The sequence below is a fragment of the Trichomycterus rosablanca genome, chromosome 17 (genome assembly GCF_030014385.1).
Source record: "Trichomycterus rosablanca isolate fTriRos1 chromosome 17, fTriRos1.hap1, whole genome shotgun sequence".
NCBI classification, from domain to species: Eukaryota; Metazoa; Chordata; class Actinopteri; order Siluriformes; family Trichomycteridae; genus Trichomycterus; species Trichomycterus rosablanca.
In genome coordinates this window covers 21,447,634-21,463,752 of record NC_086004.1, presented here as the reverse complement: position 1 = coordinate 21,463,752, position 16,119 = coordinate 21,447,634, and the positions used below count along the sequence as shown (strand labels likewise).

Here is a 16,119-nt window from a genome sequence, read left to right as displayed (position 1 = left end):
CTGCACTGCACTCATCAAAAAGTGTAGGTGATAGGATGCATCCGACTGCTGCTTACGTGTCGGAAGGGGCTTTGGGTTAGCTTCGTTCTCCTCAATCAGAGGAGAGGAAGCATGATGCAATAGGGCAATTGGACGCGCTAAAAAGGGAGAAAAAGAGGAGAAAATGCATAAAGATAATATATATATATATATATATATAAAATAACACTAATTTACTAATAAACTAAATTACAGGGTGCTCAGCTGGTGCAGTGGTGAATCTGACATTTTGAACTCGTCGGTTCGAAACTCAGCTCTGTCATACAGCTGGGCTGAGCGGCTACATGAACAATGATTGGCTGTTGTTTATAAAAGATGGGAGCCGGATAAGGACCTCATAACTGATGCAATTACGACCTCTGCTGGCTGATTGATGCCGCCTGCACAAGAGTCGAAGAATAATGCGTTGATCAGGGTGTGGCTCTCCGTACACAAAGCTGATCCGCATATGAACTCGCCTCATGCAGGTGAAAAGATGCAGTCGGCTACAGCACACGTGTCAGAGGGGGAATGAGTCACTTCTATATTTTGAGATGATGCTGTAAACAAAAAAGATTAGTTATTCATTAAATCCTGTTCTCACTCTCTAGCACTTTGCAGTCCTGCTAAAATACTTCATTCATGTTGCAATTCCTGACATCCCTAACTGGGTGGGAGAGGAGATGGCCAAACTGGAGTATCAGCGCAGGGAGGCATTCAAGGTAACAAAGAAGTTCTTACATCAATTTTACCTCAAGGACGTGATTTACTTAGCTCATAGCGCAAACTGAGGAAAAAATTTGTATTTGCCCTACGTTCATAATAATTTACACATGCGTTCATTGTCTGTTTTACCACTGTTGTATCCTATTCACTGTGGGATGAAACCCATGTGGACACAGGGAAAACATGCAAACTCCACTCAGAAAGGACCCGTACCGCTACACCTGGGAATCGAACCCATGACCTTGTTGCTGTGAGGCGACAGTGCAACCACAGAGCGACTGTGCTGTCCACATGCAAGCTCCATTCTCAAAAATACTACCTTTAGAGGCCGCTCAGGTGGCGCAGCGGTAAAGTACGCTAGATCACCAGAGTTGGGGTTTCGAATACATCGTATCGAATCTCAGCTCTGCCTTTCCGACTAGGTCGTACGATTGGCTGTTGTTCAGGGTTAGAGGGAAAGAAAGTCGGATCATAGGTTCTCATAACTGGTGCGACTGCGGCCCCTGCTGGCTGACTGATGGCACCTGCACAGGGCTGAGGAATAATGCTGATGGGGGTGTGGCCCTCCATACACAGTGCCAGTCAAGTGTATGAACTCGACTCGTGCAGGTGAAAAATGCAGTCTGTACTGACTGTACGTACCGGAGGGGGCGCATGTCAGTTGTGAGGCATCCTCAGTCAGCGAAGGGTCGAATCAGTATAGAGGACGCAATCAGGGTAATTGAACACGGCTAGACTGAGGGATAAAAATGGGGGGGGGGCAAAAATTGGCCATCTAGCGGGCAAAAATTGGCCACCGTGTCTGCTAGGGCGGGATGACCGGACTATGTGAGTGGGGTCTTCGAACGCTTTACAAGCAGATAGAGGCGTCGGTGCAGAATGCATGGGCAAAATGAAGGGGTCCGCAAGGACTGCGCACATGTCAGAGGAGGCGTGATCAGCAACATACTCTCCTCGAATGCAATCAGGGATCCCCCAGCAGCGGAAGACAGATCGACAACGCTAAATCAGGAGAAAAATGGGAGAAAAAAATACTACCTTTAAATAGAAACACAGCAAATAAAAACTTCTTAGGGAATAAATGCAAAACACAATACGATCCAGTTTACACAAGCAAATCTTTATCAGATGAGAACTAGAGTGTGTTACTTGCAGTATGTTCACTCAGACATTTTTGGTTCCTCTGCTAGTTTGTAACTTGTGTGTATTTGATCTATGCCAGAAGGCAGAGCGCCAGGCACAGCAGCACTTTCAGCAGCAGCAGAGAAGGAAGAGGGAGGAGGAAGAGCGGCAACGGCAGGCTGAGTACCAGGCCCGCCGCGAGCGTGACGACGGGCGGTCCGACGCCTCCGGAGGGGAGCACCATCACGAAAAGAGTCAGGGAGGCAAATCTCGCATGGGTGGAGGAGGCTCTAGTGACAAACCCAAGAGGCCCAGTTCGCTTCTAGCTAACAATAACGTCATGAAGCTCAAACAGATCATCCCCCTGCAGAGCAAGTTTTCCACCGGCACGGCACGTTCACCCCAGTCCCCGACCGGCAGCGAGCCGAAGCTACCGGGTTTCCTCAGCTTTAAGTTCCTCAAATCTCCCGAAAATAAGAAAGACACGGCAGCAGCTGCTGCAGCTTCAGCCTCCGTTTCAACCAATTGCAGCCCAGCTGTACAAAGTCTGGAGAAGTCACAGTCACCTAGCAAGGCCTTCAACCCTGGAAAACTGTTCAATTTTGGGAAGTCAGAAGGTGGAGCATGTGTAAATGGGGCTCAGCTCTTGAAACCAGGGGAAGGGGTGCAGCCTAATGAGAGGCAGGTTACAAAGTCAGATCTAAATGAGGTGCCAGATGAAATTCCATCGCCAGGGGCAGAGGAACGGGAGAATGGACACTCAGTAGACACTGAGCCATAATAAAAAGTTTAATATTATTTAAATACTCACTGGGAATGATAACTAAAACGGGGTAAAAGCAGATTCCTAAACAGAAGCTCCTTAAGCAAGTCCTGAATGCGGTCATGTAATAATAGGGAAAATGTAATACTTTTTTTGCCAGAACATATAAAAATAGGCTTTTTAAAGTCCACGCACAATGCCTTTTGTCTACAATACAGAAATGCTCGAGCTGCATTTCTAATAAATTGTAAAGGAATCTCCTAAAAGAGTAGTGCAGAAACGAGTAAAGTTTATGTTACCATAATATGACAGTTGCAGGCATTAGCTTTTTCTGAAGTATTCAAAAATGTTTGACCATAAATTTTATATCACATAGTGAGCCCTTCCAAAAAGAACTGTGAGAGTCTTTTATACTTCTTTAATGCAGCTGGTTTAGTTTAGCAATTACAGTGTTTCATTAGCAGGAAGGATATTTTTCCACAAGATAAAACCAGTGGTAACAAATAAGGAAACGCAATATATTTCTTATAATTACAGGCTGTTACGTATTGCCAGTCTGGATTCGTGGTGTAGGAAACCATAGAAACAAAAATGATGCATCATGGGCAAAGGCAAGTGTAATATTTTGAATGTGGGATGCGAGAGTATGGTAAATATGTGGACGAAGGAAAAATAGTGACTAATCAAAAATAAGTATTTGTAGGCATATAGCCTGGTGAGAAATTAAAGGAAACACTTTCTAAATACGTCTTATCGATGGGTGGAGTAAAATAAGTTCCAATATTCCAGACAGGTGCACTGATAACTGGTAACCAATTAATATCCAAGAATGTTCTGTGGCATGTACAAAATGTTAAGCATGCCCTAACATTAGGATACATACACTGATCAGCCATAACATTGTCCAGTTTATCGGCTACACTTACCATATTGGAGCACTTTGTAGTTTTACAATTACTGACTGTGGACATCTGTTTCTCTGCATGCTTTGTTAGCCCCCTTTCATGCTGTTCTTCAATGGTCAGAACTCTCCCAGGACCACTACAGAGCAGGTATTATTTGGGTGGTGGTTCATTCTCAGCACTGCAGTGACACTGACATGGTGGTGGTGTGTTAGTGTGTGTTGTGCTGGTATGAGTGGATAAGTTTTTAAACACCTCACTGTCCCTGCTGGACTGAGAATAGTCCACCAACCAAATATATATCCAGCCAACAGCGCCCTGTGGGCAGCGTCCTGTGACCACTGATGAAGGTCAACAAGATGACCAACTCAAACAGCAGCAATAGATGAGCACCTCTACAAGGTGAACAAACTAGGTAGGAGTGTCTAATACAGTGGACATTGAGTGGACACGGTGTTTAAAAACTCCAGCAGCGCTGCTGTGTCTGATGCACTCATGCCAGCACAACACACACTAACACACCACCACCATGTCATTGTCAGTGCAGTGCTGAGAATGATCCACCACCCAAATAATACCTACTCTGTGGTGGTAAAAAGTATGTAGAGAAACAGATGGACTACAGTCAGTAATTCTAGAACTTCAAAGTGCTTCTATATTGATTAGAGTATGGCAGGAGCTTCAGTCACACAGGCTGAACTGGCTTATGATTTAACAGGAATAATTATTAAAGTGACGTCTGAATTAAGATCTAGATTTAGATTTAGTAACTGGGGTTGGAACTTGTGATTGAAGGCACATATTAAGTCACTGTGATCCTAGTGCGTCAGTGCGATATGTAAGATAAAAAGCAGAGTGACTATTTACAATGTCAGTGAAGGACATTGTTAGTCTGACAGCTTAAGTGCATGGAGAGGGGTTTTATAGTAGGGTGGCAGCAAATAATTTCTTTATTTTAAACCATACACATCAGTCTACAGAGATGTGTAAAACAGAACTATGATTGGATGAGACATTCCTCATCATATTCTGGACGAGTGTACACAAAAAAGATCTGGTGACTATGTTAGGCTATGGGGGGCATTTTGCTGGTATGGTTTGGGTCCATTTATCCTCCTCTGACCTCTAGACTCCTCCAGAGTCCACATTCACAGGATTGGAAATTATTGCAGTTACCAAATATCAACCCATTTAAAAACCTATGGGAGATCTCGGATGAACATCAGAACATAGATTGTGGCTTTATCTTTTTAGTGTTCCCTCCCTGTTAGGGTGGATGGAAGCTATTCTGGCCACTTGTGGAGGTAACACCTTATACTATGTTGTTTCCTTTAATTTGTCATCCATTTATAAAATAGCAGGGTAAAATCTGTTCCAAATCTGAACTGAAAGTGTCTAAAATGTCTTGGAAAACAAGTGCAACTGATTGAGGGCAAATTGTAAATGTGAGTATACTGATCATAGTAGATGAGTGAAATAAGTTGGTGAGAGTGTGTGGGAAAACAAAGGAAAGTACGGCAACTGTAGAGGGCACAACTTTAATGTGTAAATATACCATGGTTAAAAAAAGGCATGACATTATCCCATGCAGGTGGACGGTATTATTACCTGTCAAGTGTTGAAGAACAAAGTGGTAGTAAAATCAATCCTGGTTTTGAGTTTTGAAACATACTGTGCATCATTATATGTTCAAGAGGATTGAATTTTACCTCTAGATTTACTGTTTTAGTTCTTACACTGGTACAGAAAATACATATTTTCTTACTTTACAGCCAAAAAGCCTGTCGAAAGATCATTAAACACAGGCATTGCTTGCAAATAGGGATGTAACGATACACTCTACCCACGATACGAAGCGATTCCCGATACTCGGTTCATAATACGATTTTTTTCCCGATTTTTTAACTGAAATTGAAGACAAATTATGACAAAGTTAACTTTTATTATTTCTCTTTAAAAAAGAAAAGAAAATACTGTATTTGTGATTATCTTTTATTTATTTAAATAATGAATGCCCTGTTGTTTCTGAGGTAGGTACAAACTATGCAAAACAATTTTGAATTAATCCCAATTTGGCTGAAAAACCCCAAATTTTTTTAGCGTTTAGCGCCAGTGACGTCATCAAGGCGAGGTGTATAGCGCCAGTGCCCTCTGCTGTTTAAAGTAAATATCGATTCATTTTGCATGTCAAATCGTTTTGAATCGGTTATTAACTGTATTGTGGTGAATCGTTACATCCCTACTTGCAAAGGTAAAGAGGTTAAGAGAATAATGTAAAGCAGTGGTCCCCAACCACCGGGCCGTGGACCGGTACCAGTCCGTGGGTCATTTATTACCGGGCCGCACAAAAAGAATAAATAATTAGAGATCGCTACAAGAGCAATTAAATTTCCAACACTCTTCGAGTGTTATTGTCCCCAATCACCACTAGGTGGGAGTAGTATCTCACAGTGAAAAAAGCTCAGGATTCAGACTGATTTTCCATTCTATAGTTATTCTATTTTAAATCCCCACCCAAGCCGGTCCGTGAAATTATATCTTATATGAAACCGGTAAAGTAATACGTAGCATTTCCATTTCATACGGAGAACATTTTTGCACTAAATCCTACTGCTGGTAAGGGAGACTCTGCTAAGAATAGGAGAACACCAGCCTGCCTCATAACATATGCAAATGCTTAATTTTTGTTTTCCTTCCAGTGCACTGAAGCATTAATAACCCATTTCAGTGTTTGTCTAACATGTATATTGGCCTAATTTATTGATTTCTAGCTTTTTATTTTTATATTTTCATTCCAGTATTTGCCAAAGTGAAACAAATATTAACACTGGCTGTGCTTAAAGGCTAATTTGTAAAGCCATGACTGCTTTAAAAAAAATCATAGTTAGTTTGCTAATATGTCGTTGCAGCTCTGATAATGAACTACAGCAAAAATGTGTCTATTTTGTTTCTTTGTTTATTAGTGCTGGACACAGTGGGCACCGTTCCATATATTGTGTCAATCCATTCAAAAAAGGAAAAAGCACTTTATTATGTACATCCATCCACACATAGTTAATTATTTTAAATACTACGCATACGTTACAGTTAAACTTGTAGCCCTGATTGTAGACGCTCTGTTGCTCTGTACATTTTGTCATCCTGTACTTCATTTATCAATTGAAATTGACCCACATATGAACCCCCAATGACCAGATGTTATTCGAGAGGTGGATTATTCTCAGCAGGGAGGAAAATAATACAGTAATGGTAATAACATGGTACTGTGCAGCAGTGTTATTGGAATTTTTAAATAAGTAAAATAAGTTCCAGTACTTCCAGACAGGTGCACTGATAACTGGTAACCAATTAGTATTCAAGAATGTTCTGTGGCATGTATAAAATGTTGAGCATGACCAATGAACTTTTAATTTTTAATCAAGATGGTAAGAGAAAGAAAGAGTTCGAAAAAGGAGTTTAACATTGAGGCACATATGGCAGGAGCTTCGGTCACAGGCTGAACTGGCATATGATTCAACAGGAATTATTATTAAAGTGACATCTGCATTTAGATTTAGTAAATGGGGTTGAAAATTGTGACTGAAGGCACATTTTAAGTCACTGTGATCATTTTATTTTAAACCATACACATCTGTCTACAGAGATGTGGAAAACAATTGAAATTGACCCACATATGAACCCCCAATGACCAGATGTTATTCGAGAGGTGGATTATTCTCAGCAGGGAGGAACATAATACAGTAATGATAATAACATGGTACTGTGCAGCAGTGTTATTGGAATTTTTTTTAAACAATCCCAACAGTCATGCAGTCATAGCAAACCAACACACACTACCATTATCATATTATTGTCATTGCAGTTCTGGGAATGGTCCAACACCCAAACTGGTCATCATCTGGTCAGTTGGGGTCATTAATGATTATGAGGGTCCCTTTATTAATAAATACGATACAGAAAGGTGACAAAGTGTACAGAGCAAGAGATGGGTGGCAGTCAGTAATTGTTTGCCCACAGCATTCATCTGTATGACAGGTGTAGCTTGTAAAATAATCATACTAGGTGTACCTAAAAAGTGCTCTCACGCCAGAACTGAAAGCAAACTGAGAAAATTAAAGTTTTATAGTGTTATCAATAAAATAATAAAATAGTCATTCTTTGAAAAGTGTTGCAAATTATGTTGTAAAACCTTCCAATTGAATACAATGTAAAGTAAGAGTAAAGTATTAACAGTATAAACAGTATTAGCACACAATATACACCGACGAGGCATAACATTATGACCACTGACAGATGAAGTGAATAACACTGATTATCTCTTCATCACGGCACCTGTTAGTGGGTGGGATATATTAGGCAGCAAGTGAACATTTTATCCTCAAAGTTGATGTTAGAAGCAGGAAAAATGGGCAAGCGTAAGGATTTGAGCGAGTTTGACGAGGGCCAAACTGTGATGGCTAGACGACTGGGTCAGAGCATCTCCAAAACTGCAAATTTTGTGGGGTGTTCCTGGTCTGCAATGGTCAGTATCTATCAAAAGTGGTCCAAGGAGGGAACAGTGGTAAACCAGCGAGAGGGTCATGGGCGGCCAAGGCTCATTAATGCACGTGGGGAGCGAAGGCTACTGTAGCTCAAATTGCTGAAAAAGTTAATGCTGGTTCTGATAGAAAGGTGCCAGACTCCATGCCCGACAGGTCAGGACTGTTTTGGCAGCAAAAGGGGGACCAACACAATATTAGGAAGGTGATCATAATGTTATGCCTGTTCAGTGAATATATATATACAGTGGGGTCAAAAAGTATTTAGTCAGCCACTGATTGTGCAGGTTCTCCTACTTAGAAAGATGAGAGAGGTCTGTAAGTTTCATCATAGGTACACTTCAACTATGAGAGACAAAATGAGAAAAAAAAATCCAGGAAATCACATTGTAGGATTTTTTAAGAATTTATTCGTAAATTATGGTGGAAAATAAGTATTTGGTCAATAACAAACAAGCAAGATTTCTGGCTCTCACAGACCTGTAACTTCTTCTTTAAGAAGCTCTTCTGTCCTCCACTCGTTACCTGTATTAATGGCACCTGTTTGACCTCGTTATCTGTATAAAAGACACCTGTCCACAGCCTCAAACAGTCAGACTCCAAACTCAACCTTGGCCAAGACCAAAGAGCTGTCGAAGGACACCAGGAAAAAAATTGTAGACCTGCACCAGGCTGGGAAGAGTAAATCTACAATAGGCAAGCAGGTTGGTGTAAATAAATCAACTGTGGGAACAATTGTAAGAAAATGGAAGACATACAAGACCATTGATAATCTCCCTTGGGGTCAAGATCTCATCCCGTGGGGTCAAAATGATCATGAGAATGGTGAGCAGAAATCCCAGAACTACACGGAGGGACCTGATGAATGACCTGCAGAGAGCTGGGACCAAAGTAACAAAGGCTACCATCAGTAACACACTACGCCGAGAGGGACTCAAATCCTGCAGTGCCAGGCGTGTCCCCCTGCTTAAGCCAGTACATGTCCAGGCCCGTCTGAAGTTTGCCAGAGAGCATATGGATGATCCAGAAGAGGATTGGGAGAATATCATGTGGTCAGATGAAACCAAAATGGAACTTTTTGGTAAAAACTCAACTCGTCGGGTTTTGGAGGAAGAAGAAGAACCCAAGAACACCATACCTACTGTGAAGCATGGTGGTGGAAACATCATGCTTTGGGGCTGTTTTTCTGCAAAGGGGACAGGACGACTGATCCGTGTTAAGGGAAGAATGAACGGGGCCATGTATCGTGAGATTTTAAGCCAAAACCTCCTTCCATCAGTGAGAGCATTGAAGATGGAACGTGGCTGGGTCTTCCAGCATGACAATGATCCCAAACACACCGCTCGGGCAACGAAGCTGCTCTAGAGGAGATCTGCATGGAGGAATGGGCCAAAATACCAGCTACAGTGTGTGCAAACCTGGTGAAGACTTACAGGAAACGTTTCACCTCTGTCATTGCCAACAAAGGTTATGTTACAAAGTACTGAGTTGAACTTTTGTTATTGACCAAATACTTATTTTCCACCATAATTTACAAATAAATTCTTTAAAAATCCTACAATGTGATTTCCTGGATTTTTTTTTCTCATTTTGTCTCTCATAGTTGAAGTGTAAAATTACAGACCTCTCTCATCTTTCTAAGTAGGAGAACCTGCACAATCAGTGGCTGACTAAATACTTTTTGGCCCCACTGTATATATATATATATATATATATACAGTTACCTACATTTATTCATTTGGCAGATGCCACTGCTGCATATTTGTGTTGTATTCTTTGTAAGAACAGTGTCTTCAAAGCATTAAGAGCATTAATTATTCAGCACAGGAATCATCTTATTAAATCATTTACATTACATTTACATTTTTGTCAATAAGCTGATGCATTTATTCAAATCAACTTACAGTACTGTGACAGTATATTGTCTAAGCAATTGAAGATTAAGGGCCTTTCTCAAGGACCCAACAGTGGCAACCTGGCAGTGAAGAGGCTTGAACCAGCGACCTTTCGATAACTAGTCCAGTACCTTAACCACTAGGCTACAACTGACCTATCAATATCAATAAAATCAATATTTCTCAAAACTTGTTTATAGCAATATATATTAAGATTAAACTGACCAAAAACTAAGCAAATTTACTGTAGTTACTAAATATTCTTGGTGTAAGTATTTAAAGCAAATAATAAATTATTTGAAATTATATACATGTTAATTTAAGCTTGAATTTAAACTAATATTTTGCATTATGTGCAGTTGACTTGCCGGGGCCAACTGTACACACATTTGGTCGTAATTCTCTCAAGTAACTAGTCTCACCACAGACAAGAAAATGTATGGTGTTAAATGAGCCTATCCCAGCTTTTCAGTGGGCGCAAGGCACACAGTAGCACCCTGGACGGGGCGCCAGTCCATCGCAGTGCAGACACACACACATACACACACCCATTCACCTATAGGGCAATTCAGTGTTTCCAATTAACCTGACTGCATGTTTTTGGACTGTGGGAGGAAACCAGAGCTCCTGGAGGAAACCCCTGAGACACGGGGAGAACATGCAAACTCCACACAGAAAGGACCCGGACCGCCCCGCCTGGGGATCGAACCCAGGACCTTCTTGCTGTGAGGCGACAGTGCTACCCACCGAACCACCTAAATAATTAATAATTAAAAATCATAACTATAATCATAAATTCATTGAATTTTAAGTTTAGTCACATTCATTGAGTTTAGTCACATTACAATATAGGTAATTTGCAACAATAATCAAAGTATGCCTCACAAAAAAAAGACAAATGAGGTTAGAGGAATGTTAAGCCAGATGTTAAATGTTTTGTTGTCAAATGTTCAAAAGTGGGTTTAAACTGAAGCAATTCTGTTTCTTTAATGTCAGTTAAGTTTTTCTATACAATAACTTGCCTTTTGTAGGAACTGATTGGTGCCAGTAATATAATAAAAAATAAAAAATCTACAGAGCAACATGAACTATGCACATATTTGCGCATTTCATTGACAGAGTTGGCTCCAATAACTGTTGCAATAATACTCAATAATGATCTGAACCGATGCAGGGTCCGAGGTTTCATGTTCTATATGTAACGTGATGTCAAAGTAAATATTGATCAAGACGCAGTGATTGGGTTACGTGTAATTTTAAGCTTTTTGTTGGTATGTTTTGGCTCTACATAAGCAGCCCCAAATCAGCTCTGTGCTTCCTGTAGGTGTTTAAAATAACATCTAAAGTAAAAGAAATGATCAGCTTAAAATGATTTTAACCCCCATAACCACACACAATCTGAAATTTTGTATATTCATGATTACTGATGGATTCAATCAGTATCTAGCACTAAAACCCCAGTTTTAGGATACTGTACATCCTCTTTGGCCAGTTAATTATAACAGTTTGAAATAGATTCATTTAGTTCTGATTATTTGTTCATATTTTCCTGACTGAAAAAAGACTTAATTTCATTGTGCATAATAATTAGAATTTACTCTGTGGAATGTGAGATTAAGTGTTGCCCAATGTGGCCTATAAAGTGCCATGATCACTGTATTCCACAATGATTCTACTAACCTGCAGTTCACAGCACTTCATTTTGGGTTCTAGTGTTCGCCTTGGTGGTAAAAATGTTAAATGTATATTTTATATCTTATATAATTAAGGAGACACTTGGATGATGCAATGTTTTGTCATCTCTGTGCAGAAATTTGCAGTCATTGTTTAAAAGACGTATATGTCTGAACAAAAAGTGTAGACGTTATGTTTACTAGTCTATATGAATACCTTACATGTGACTTAGGAACCGTGGTTTATGTTCAACCCTACTGTGAAATATTAATGGGCTACGGATTTAGTTTTTTAAGGGAATTGCCGCTTTGAAGCAGATACATGGAATTACAGACAGTGGAGAAAGGGCGTAATTGTATTGAAGTGTGTAGAATTCCTTCGTTGAAGGCAACCTCACAAACATGCTCTTCCAATATACCACTGTAAACTTACTTTCTTTTTCAAAGAATAATATCATAGAGAATGGGCTTATTTTATTTCTGTTGATTTATTTTTGTCATATTTTTGTAAGAAATGAAATGAATAATAAACAGTTTTAAATTACACAATCTGTCTATTTCTAAATGGTTTAACAAATAATGATAATAATAATACATTTGGATATAAAATGTTGTTTTTCTCTTTTTTGTAAGTTTTGGGGGTTGTTGGCAGAGAGTTGGGTGACAGCTCCACAGCAGACTATTTCAGTTTTGATTATGGATGATTAGATTTTAGAAATTGTCACTTGGGTTAAATCTATTAAATATATTTGACATCAAATCCACAACACAATAAAGTGTGCAAAAAAGGTCAAAAAGCCTAAATACTTTCTGATTCCACTGTATGAAAGCACTAAGAAACTTGTGCACATAGTGACATTACAGTTCAATCTGAGCTATCATACAAAACACCATTTCTACTGTTTACTTCATGCACCGATGTATGCACATCTGTAATATTTTTACTGCCTGCTTTATTCTGGCCAGGGTTGCAACATCAGTGCCATTTAAACCATTAAACCATTACATTTTTCATTATTTACAACCCCAAATCAGAAAACAGTTGGGACAGCATGGAAAATGCAAATAATAAAAAATAAAAAAACCACAGAGTTTCTTACATTTACTTTGACTTTTATTTCATTGCAGACAAGATGAACCTGAGATATATCTTTTCGTTTATTAATTTCGTTTATTAATTTCAGGCCTGCAACACATTCTAAAAAAAAGTTGGAACAGTAAAGCATTTACCACTTTGTAATGTTGCAATTTTTTTCACCATACTTGATGTTTTGGCACTGAGGATACCAAGCGATTTAGTGTTTCAGATTTTATTTTGTCCCATTCTTTCTGCAAACACGTCTTAAGATGTGCAACAGTACGGGTTCGTTGTTGTCGCACTTTTTGTTTATAAATTCTCCACACATTCTCTTTTGGGGACAGGTCAGGACTGCAGGCAGGCCGTCAGAGAGATCAAAGATCACAGGTGTTCAGATTAAGCTTGCACCCTTGGCCTTTACGTATTGAAATTCCTCCCGATTCCTTGAATCGCTTAATGATATTATGCACTGTAGAGGGAAAATATGCAAATCCCTTCCAATCTTTCTTTGAGGTACATTGTTTTTAAACATTTCAATCATTTTCTCACACATTTGTTGACAAACTAGAGATCCTCTGATCATCTTTGCTCAACAAAGCCTTTCCTGGATGCTGTTTTTGTACCAAACCATGTTGACATCACCTGTTTGAAATCACATCATTATTTAGTGTTTTCACCTCAATGTGTTGCAGGCCTAAAATGCAGGAATGGATGTTTATTAATAAATTAAATGAAGTTGAGCAGATAAAACATGAAATATCTCAGGTTCATCCTGTCTGCAATCAAATAAAAGTCAAAGTAAATGTAAGGAACATTGCATTTTTATTTTATTTGCATTTTCCACATTGTCCCAACTTCTTCTGATTTGGGGTTGTATTTCTTAAACATGCTCAGGTATGTTTTAACAGCTTGGAAACAGCTTGAAAACTTGAAAAAACTGAATAGCCCGTGTTACAATCAAAGTTCTAAATGGTTAAAATGCAACGTGTGATTCTATGGAAACGTACTATTGAAATGTAAATGTAAACAGAGCAGGGGTGTGTGCAGGGGCGGAAATCCCTGAGGGTTACTATGGGGAAGGGGGCTCCTGGGAAAAACAGAGAGTTGTCCTCCAAATCTCTCACATATCATTGTATAAGTAACAAAAGCGTTTTTCCACAGGCCATTTTTTGGTATTACTGGTTAAACATTCTAACTTGTAGCCTATTTAAAACATTTAAAACAGTACTTTTGGTAGCACCAGTAGGTTGTCGTCTCCATCAGGAATTACCTGATTGACATATAATTTACACCCTTGGGTATGAGGACTAGAAAAACTGTCCTGCTCCAGTTTATAGAATTATTCATAAAAACTGAGTCAGTCTAAAACATATATCAAGTAAACAATTTGTTGCTGTTTTTTATGTGCAAAACTTAAGTTAATATGGGGTTTGTGGTGTATATATGTTTATATGCTGTTTTTTTATATATATATACATATATATACAGTACAGGCCAAAAGTTTGGACACACCAGCCAAAAGTTTGGACACACCTTCTCTTCAATGTTTTTTCTTGATTATTTTTATTTTCTACATTGTAGATTAATACTGAAGACATCCAAACTATGAAGAATTATGTAGTGAACCAAAAAGTGTTAAACAAACCAGAATATGTTTTATATTTTATCAACTCTACCTCTGCACAACCCAACTGATGGTCTCAAACACATTAAAAAAGCAACAAATTCCAAAAATTCACTCTAGACAAGGCACAAACATTCATTGAAAACCATTCCAGGTGGAAACCTAATAAAGCTGGTTGAGAAAATTTCAAAGAGTGTGCAAATCTGTCATTAAAGCAAAAGATGGCTACTTTAAAGAATCTAAAATATAAAACATATTCTGGTTTGTTTAACACTTTTTTGTTTACTACATAATTCCATATGTGTTCCTTCATAGTTTGGATGTCTTTAGTATTAATCTACAATGTAGAAAATTTAAAAAAAATTAAGAAAAACCACAGGAATGAGAAGGTGTGTCCAAACTTTTGGCCTGTACTGTATGTGAAAAATGTCATTTCCTATTTGTTTACTGTGTATAAAATGACTATCTGGCAACATGGGGTGAATCCGGCGAGGTACGGATAACATCTGGCAACCCAGACCAATCGGAGGTCAGTGTAATAATTAAGATGATCTGTCTTCAAACGCCTACTACTGCTTACTAAAAGAGTCGACTCTTTTAGACTTTCAAACGATTCTCTGTTACAGGCTTTGCCAGTTTTCCTAAACTTTTAACATTTTCATAAACAAAATTTGACATGTGTTAATGAAGAACATCAAATAACATTTATTGTATGTTTTTATTGTATTTTTATTCAAATTAGATATAACTACCAGTCTATTACAGAGTATCACACACACACACACACACTTATACTCACTCATACACAAACACCAGGTGGCCTTCTGCCTGTTTATGTACGGTGGAAAAAAGTACCACACAGCACAGACAATGACAGCAAGAGACAAAGATTGAAGCAAATTTCCAGGAACTATCACAACCAAACTATCGACGACACAACACTATCCTCCATAACCTATAACAATTCCCATTAAACAAGATGGATTTTGTGTTGGGGATGTAGTGGTGCAGCTGGCAGAGTTGGCTTCACACAGCACCATGGATGCATGAGTTTCCTCTCATATCACAAAAATTGAACATGCAGCAGATGGATAGGCTACTCTAAATGGCCCCTACATGTAGGATGTGTGGTTGTGTGTGTTGCCCCATGATGATTGAATCTCACATCTAGTCATTGGGGGTTGGGCTGTGAGTTGGGCAGGTTCTCCCTGTGTTTGTGTGTTTTCCTCTCATGTCCCAAAAAAGCCTGTAGGTGGATTGACGAAGTTGCCCCAGGGTGTGTGTGAATGTGTAGGTATTGCAGCTTGTATTTCCGGATAGGATCCTATCTGGAAAGGCTTTCTTTAAATTTTGTAGTGCGTCTGTGAAGATTTGTGATTTGATTTTGTAAACTGATTTTGTACTTCATACACCACTTAGCAATGGGTATAGGCCACCTGAATTTAAGACAGGCCCTTAACCTTTAGTTGCTTAGATTTTATTTAATCACAGATTTAAGTCATTTTGAATTAAAGTGTCCACTAAATGGCATAAATGTAAATGTGTTTAGTGGGCTTAAGGTTAGGGCTATTGCTGCCTTCAAGTCGTATCGGTAATATCGTATCTACGAGATGAGGGCACATGAACGGCAACTTGATGTCATATTTACCAGTGGGGAAACTCAGATTTTTCGATGAGCCCCAAGTTTCCGATGTGGGAGGCGTGTCATTAACAAAACGTCATGGCGACTGCCGGTATGGATGCTGCCCCTACAGTAAACGGTAAAGATTTTGAGCTTATT

General features: G+C 39.2%; 1 protein-coding gene across 1 annotated transcript in view; it reads left to right on the top strand.

Annotated features, from left to right (window-relative positions):
• ano8b (anoctamin 8b) overlaps positions 1 to 2,881 on the top strand; it is a 39,387-nt gene extending 36,506 nt beyond the window's left edge. Inside the window, exons 16-17 of the mRNA XM_063012953.1 lie at positions 630 to 740; positions 1,967 to 2,881. Coding sequence (XP_062869023.1) covers positions 630 to 740; positions 1,967 to 2,647 — 792 coding nt within the window. The 3' untranslated portion in view covers positions 2,648 to 2,881. The remainder of the gene's footprint in view (positions 1 to 629; positions 741 to 1,966) is intronic.
• Positions 2,882 to 16,119: the final 13,238 nt, after the last annotated feature.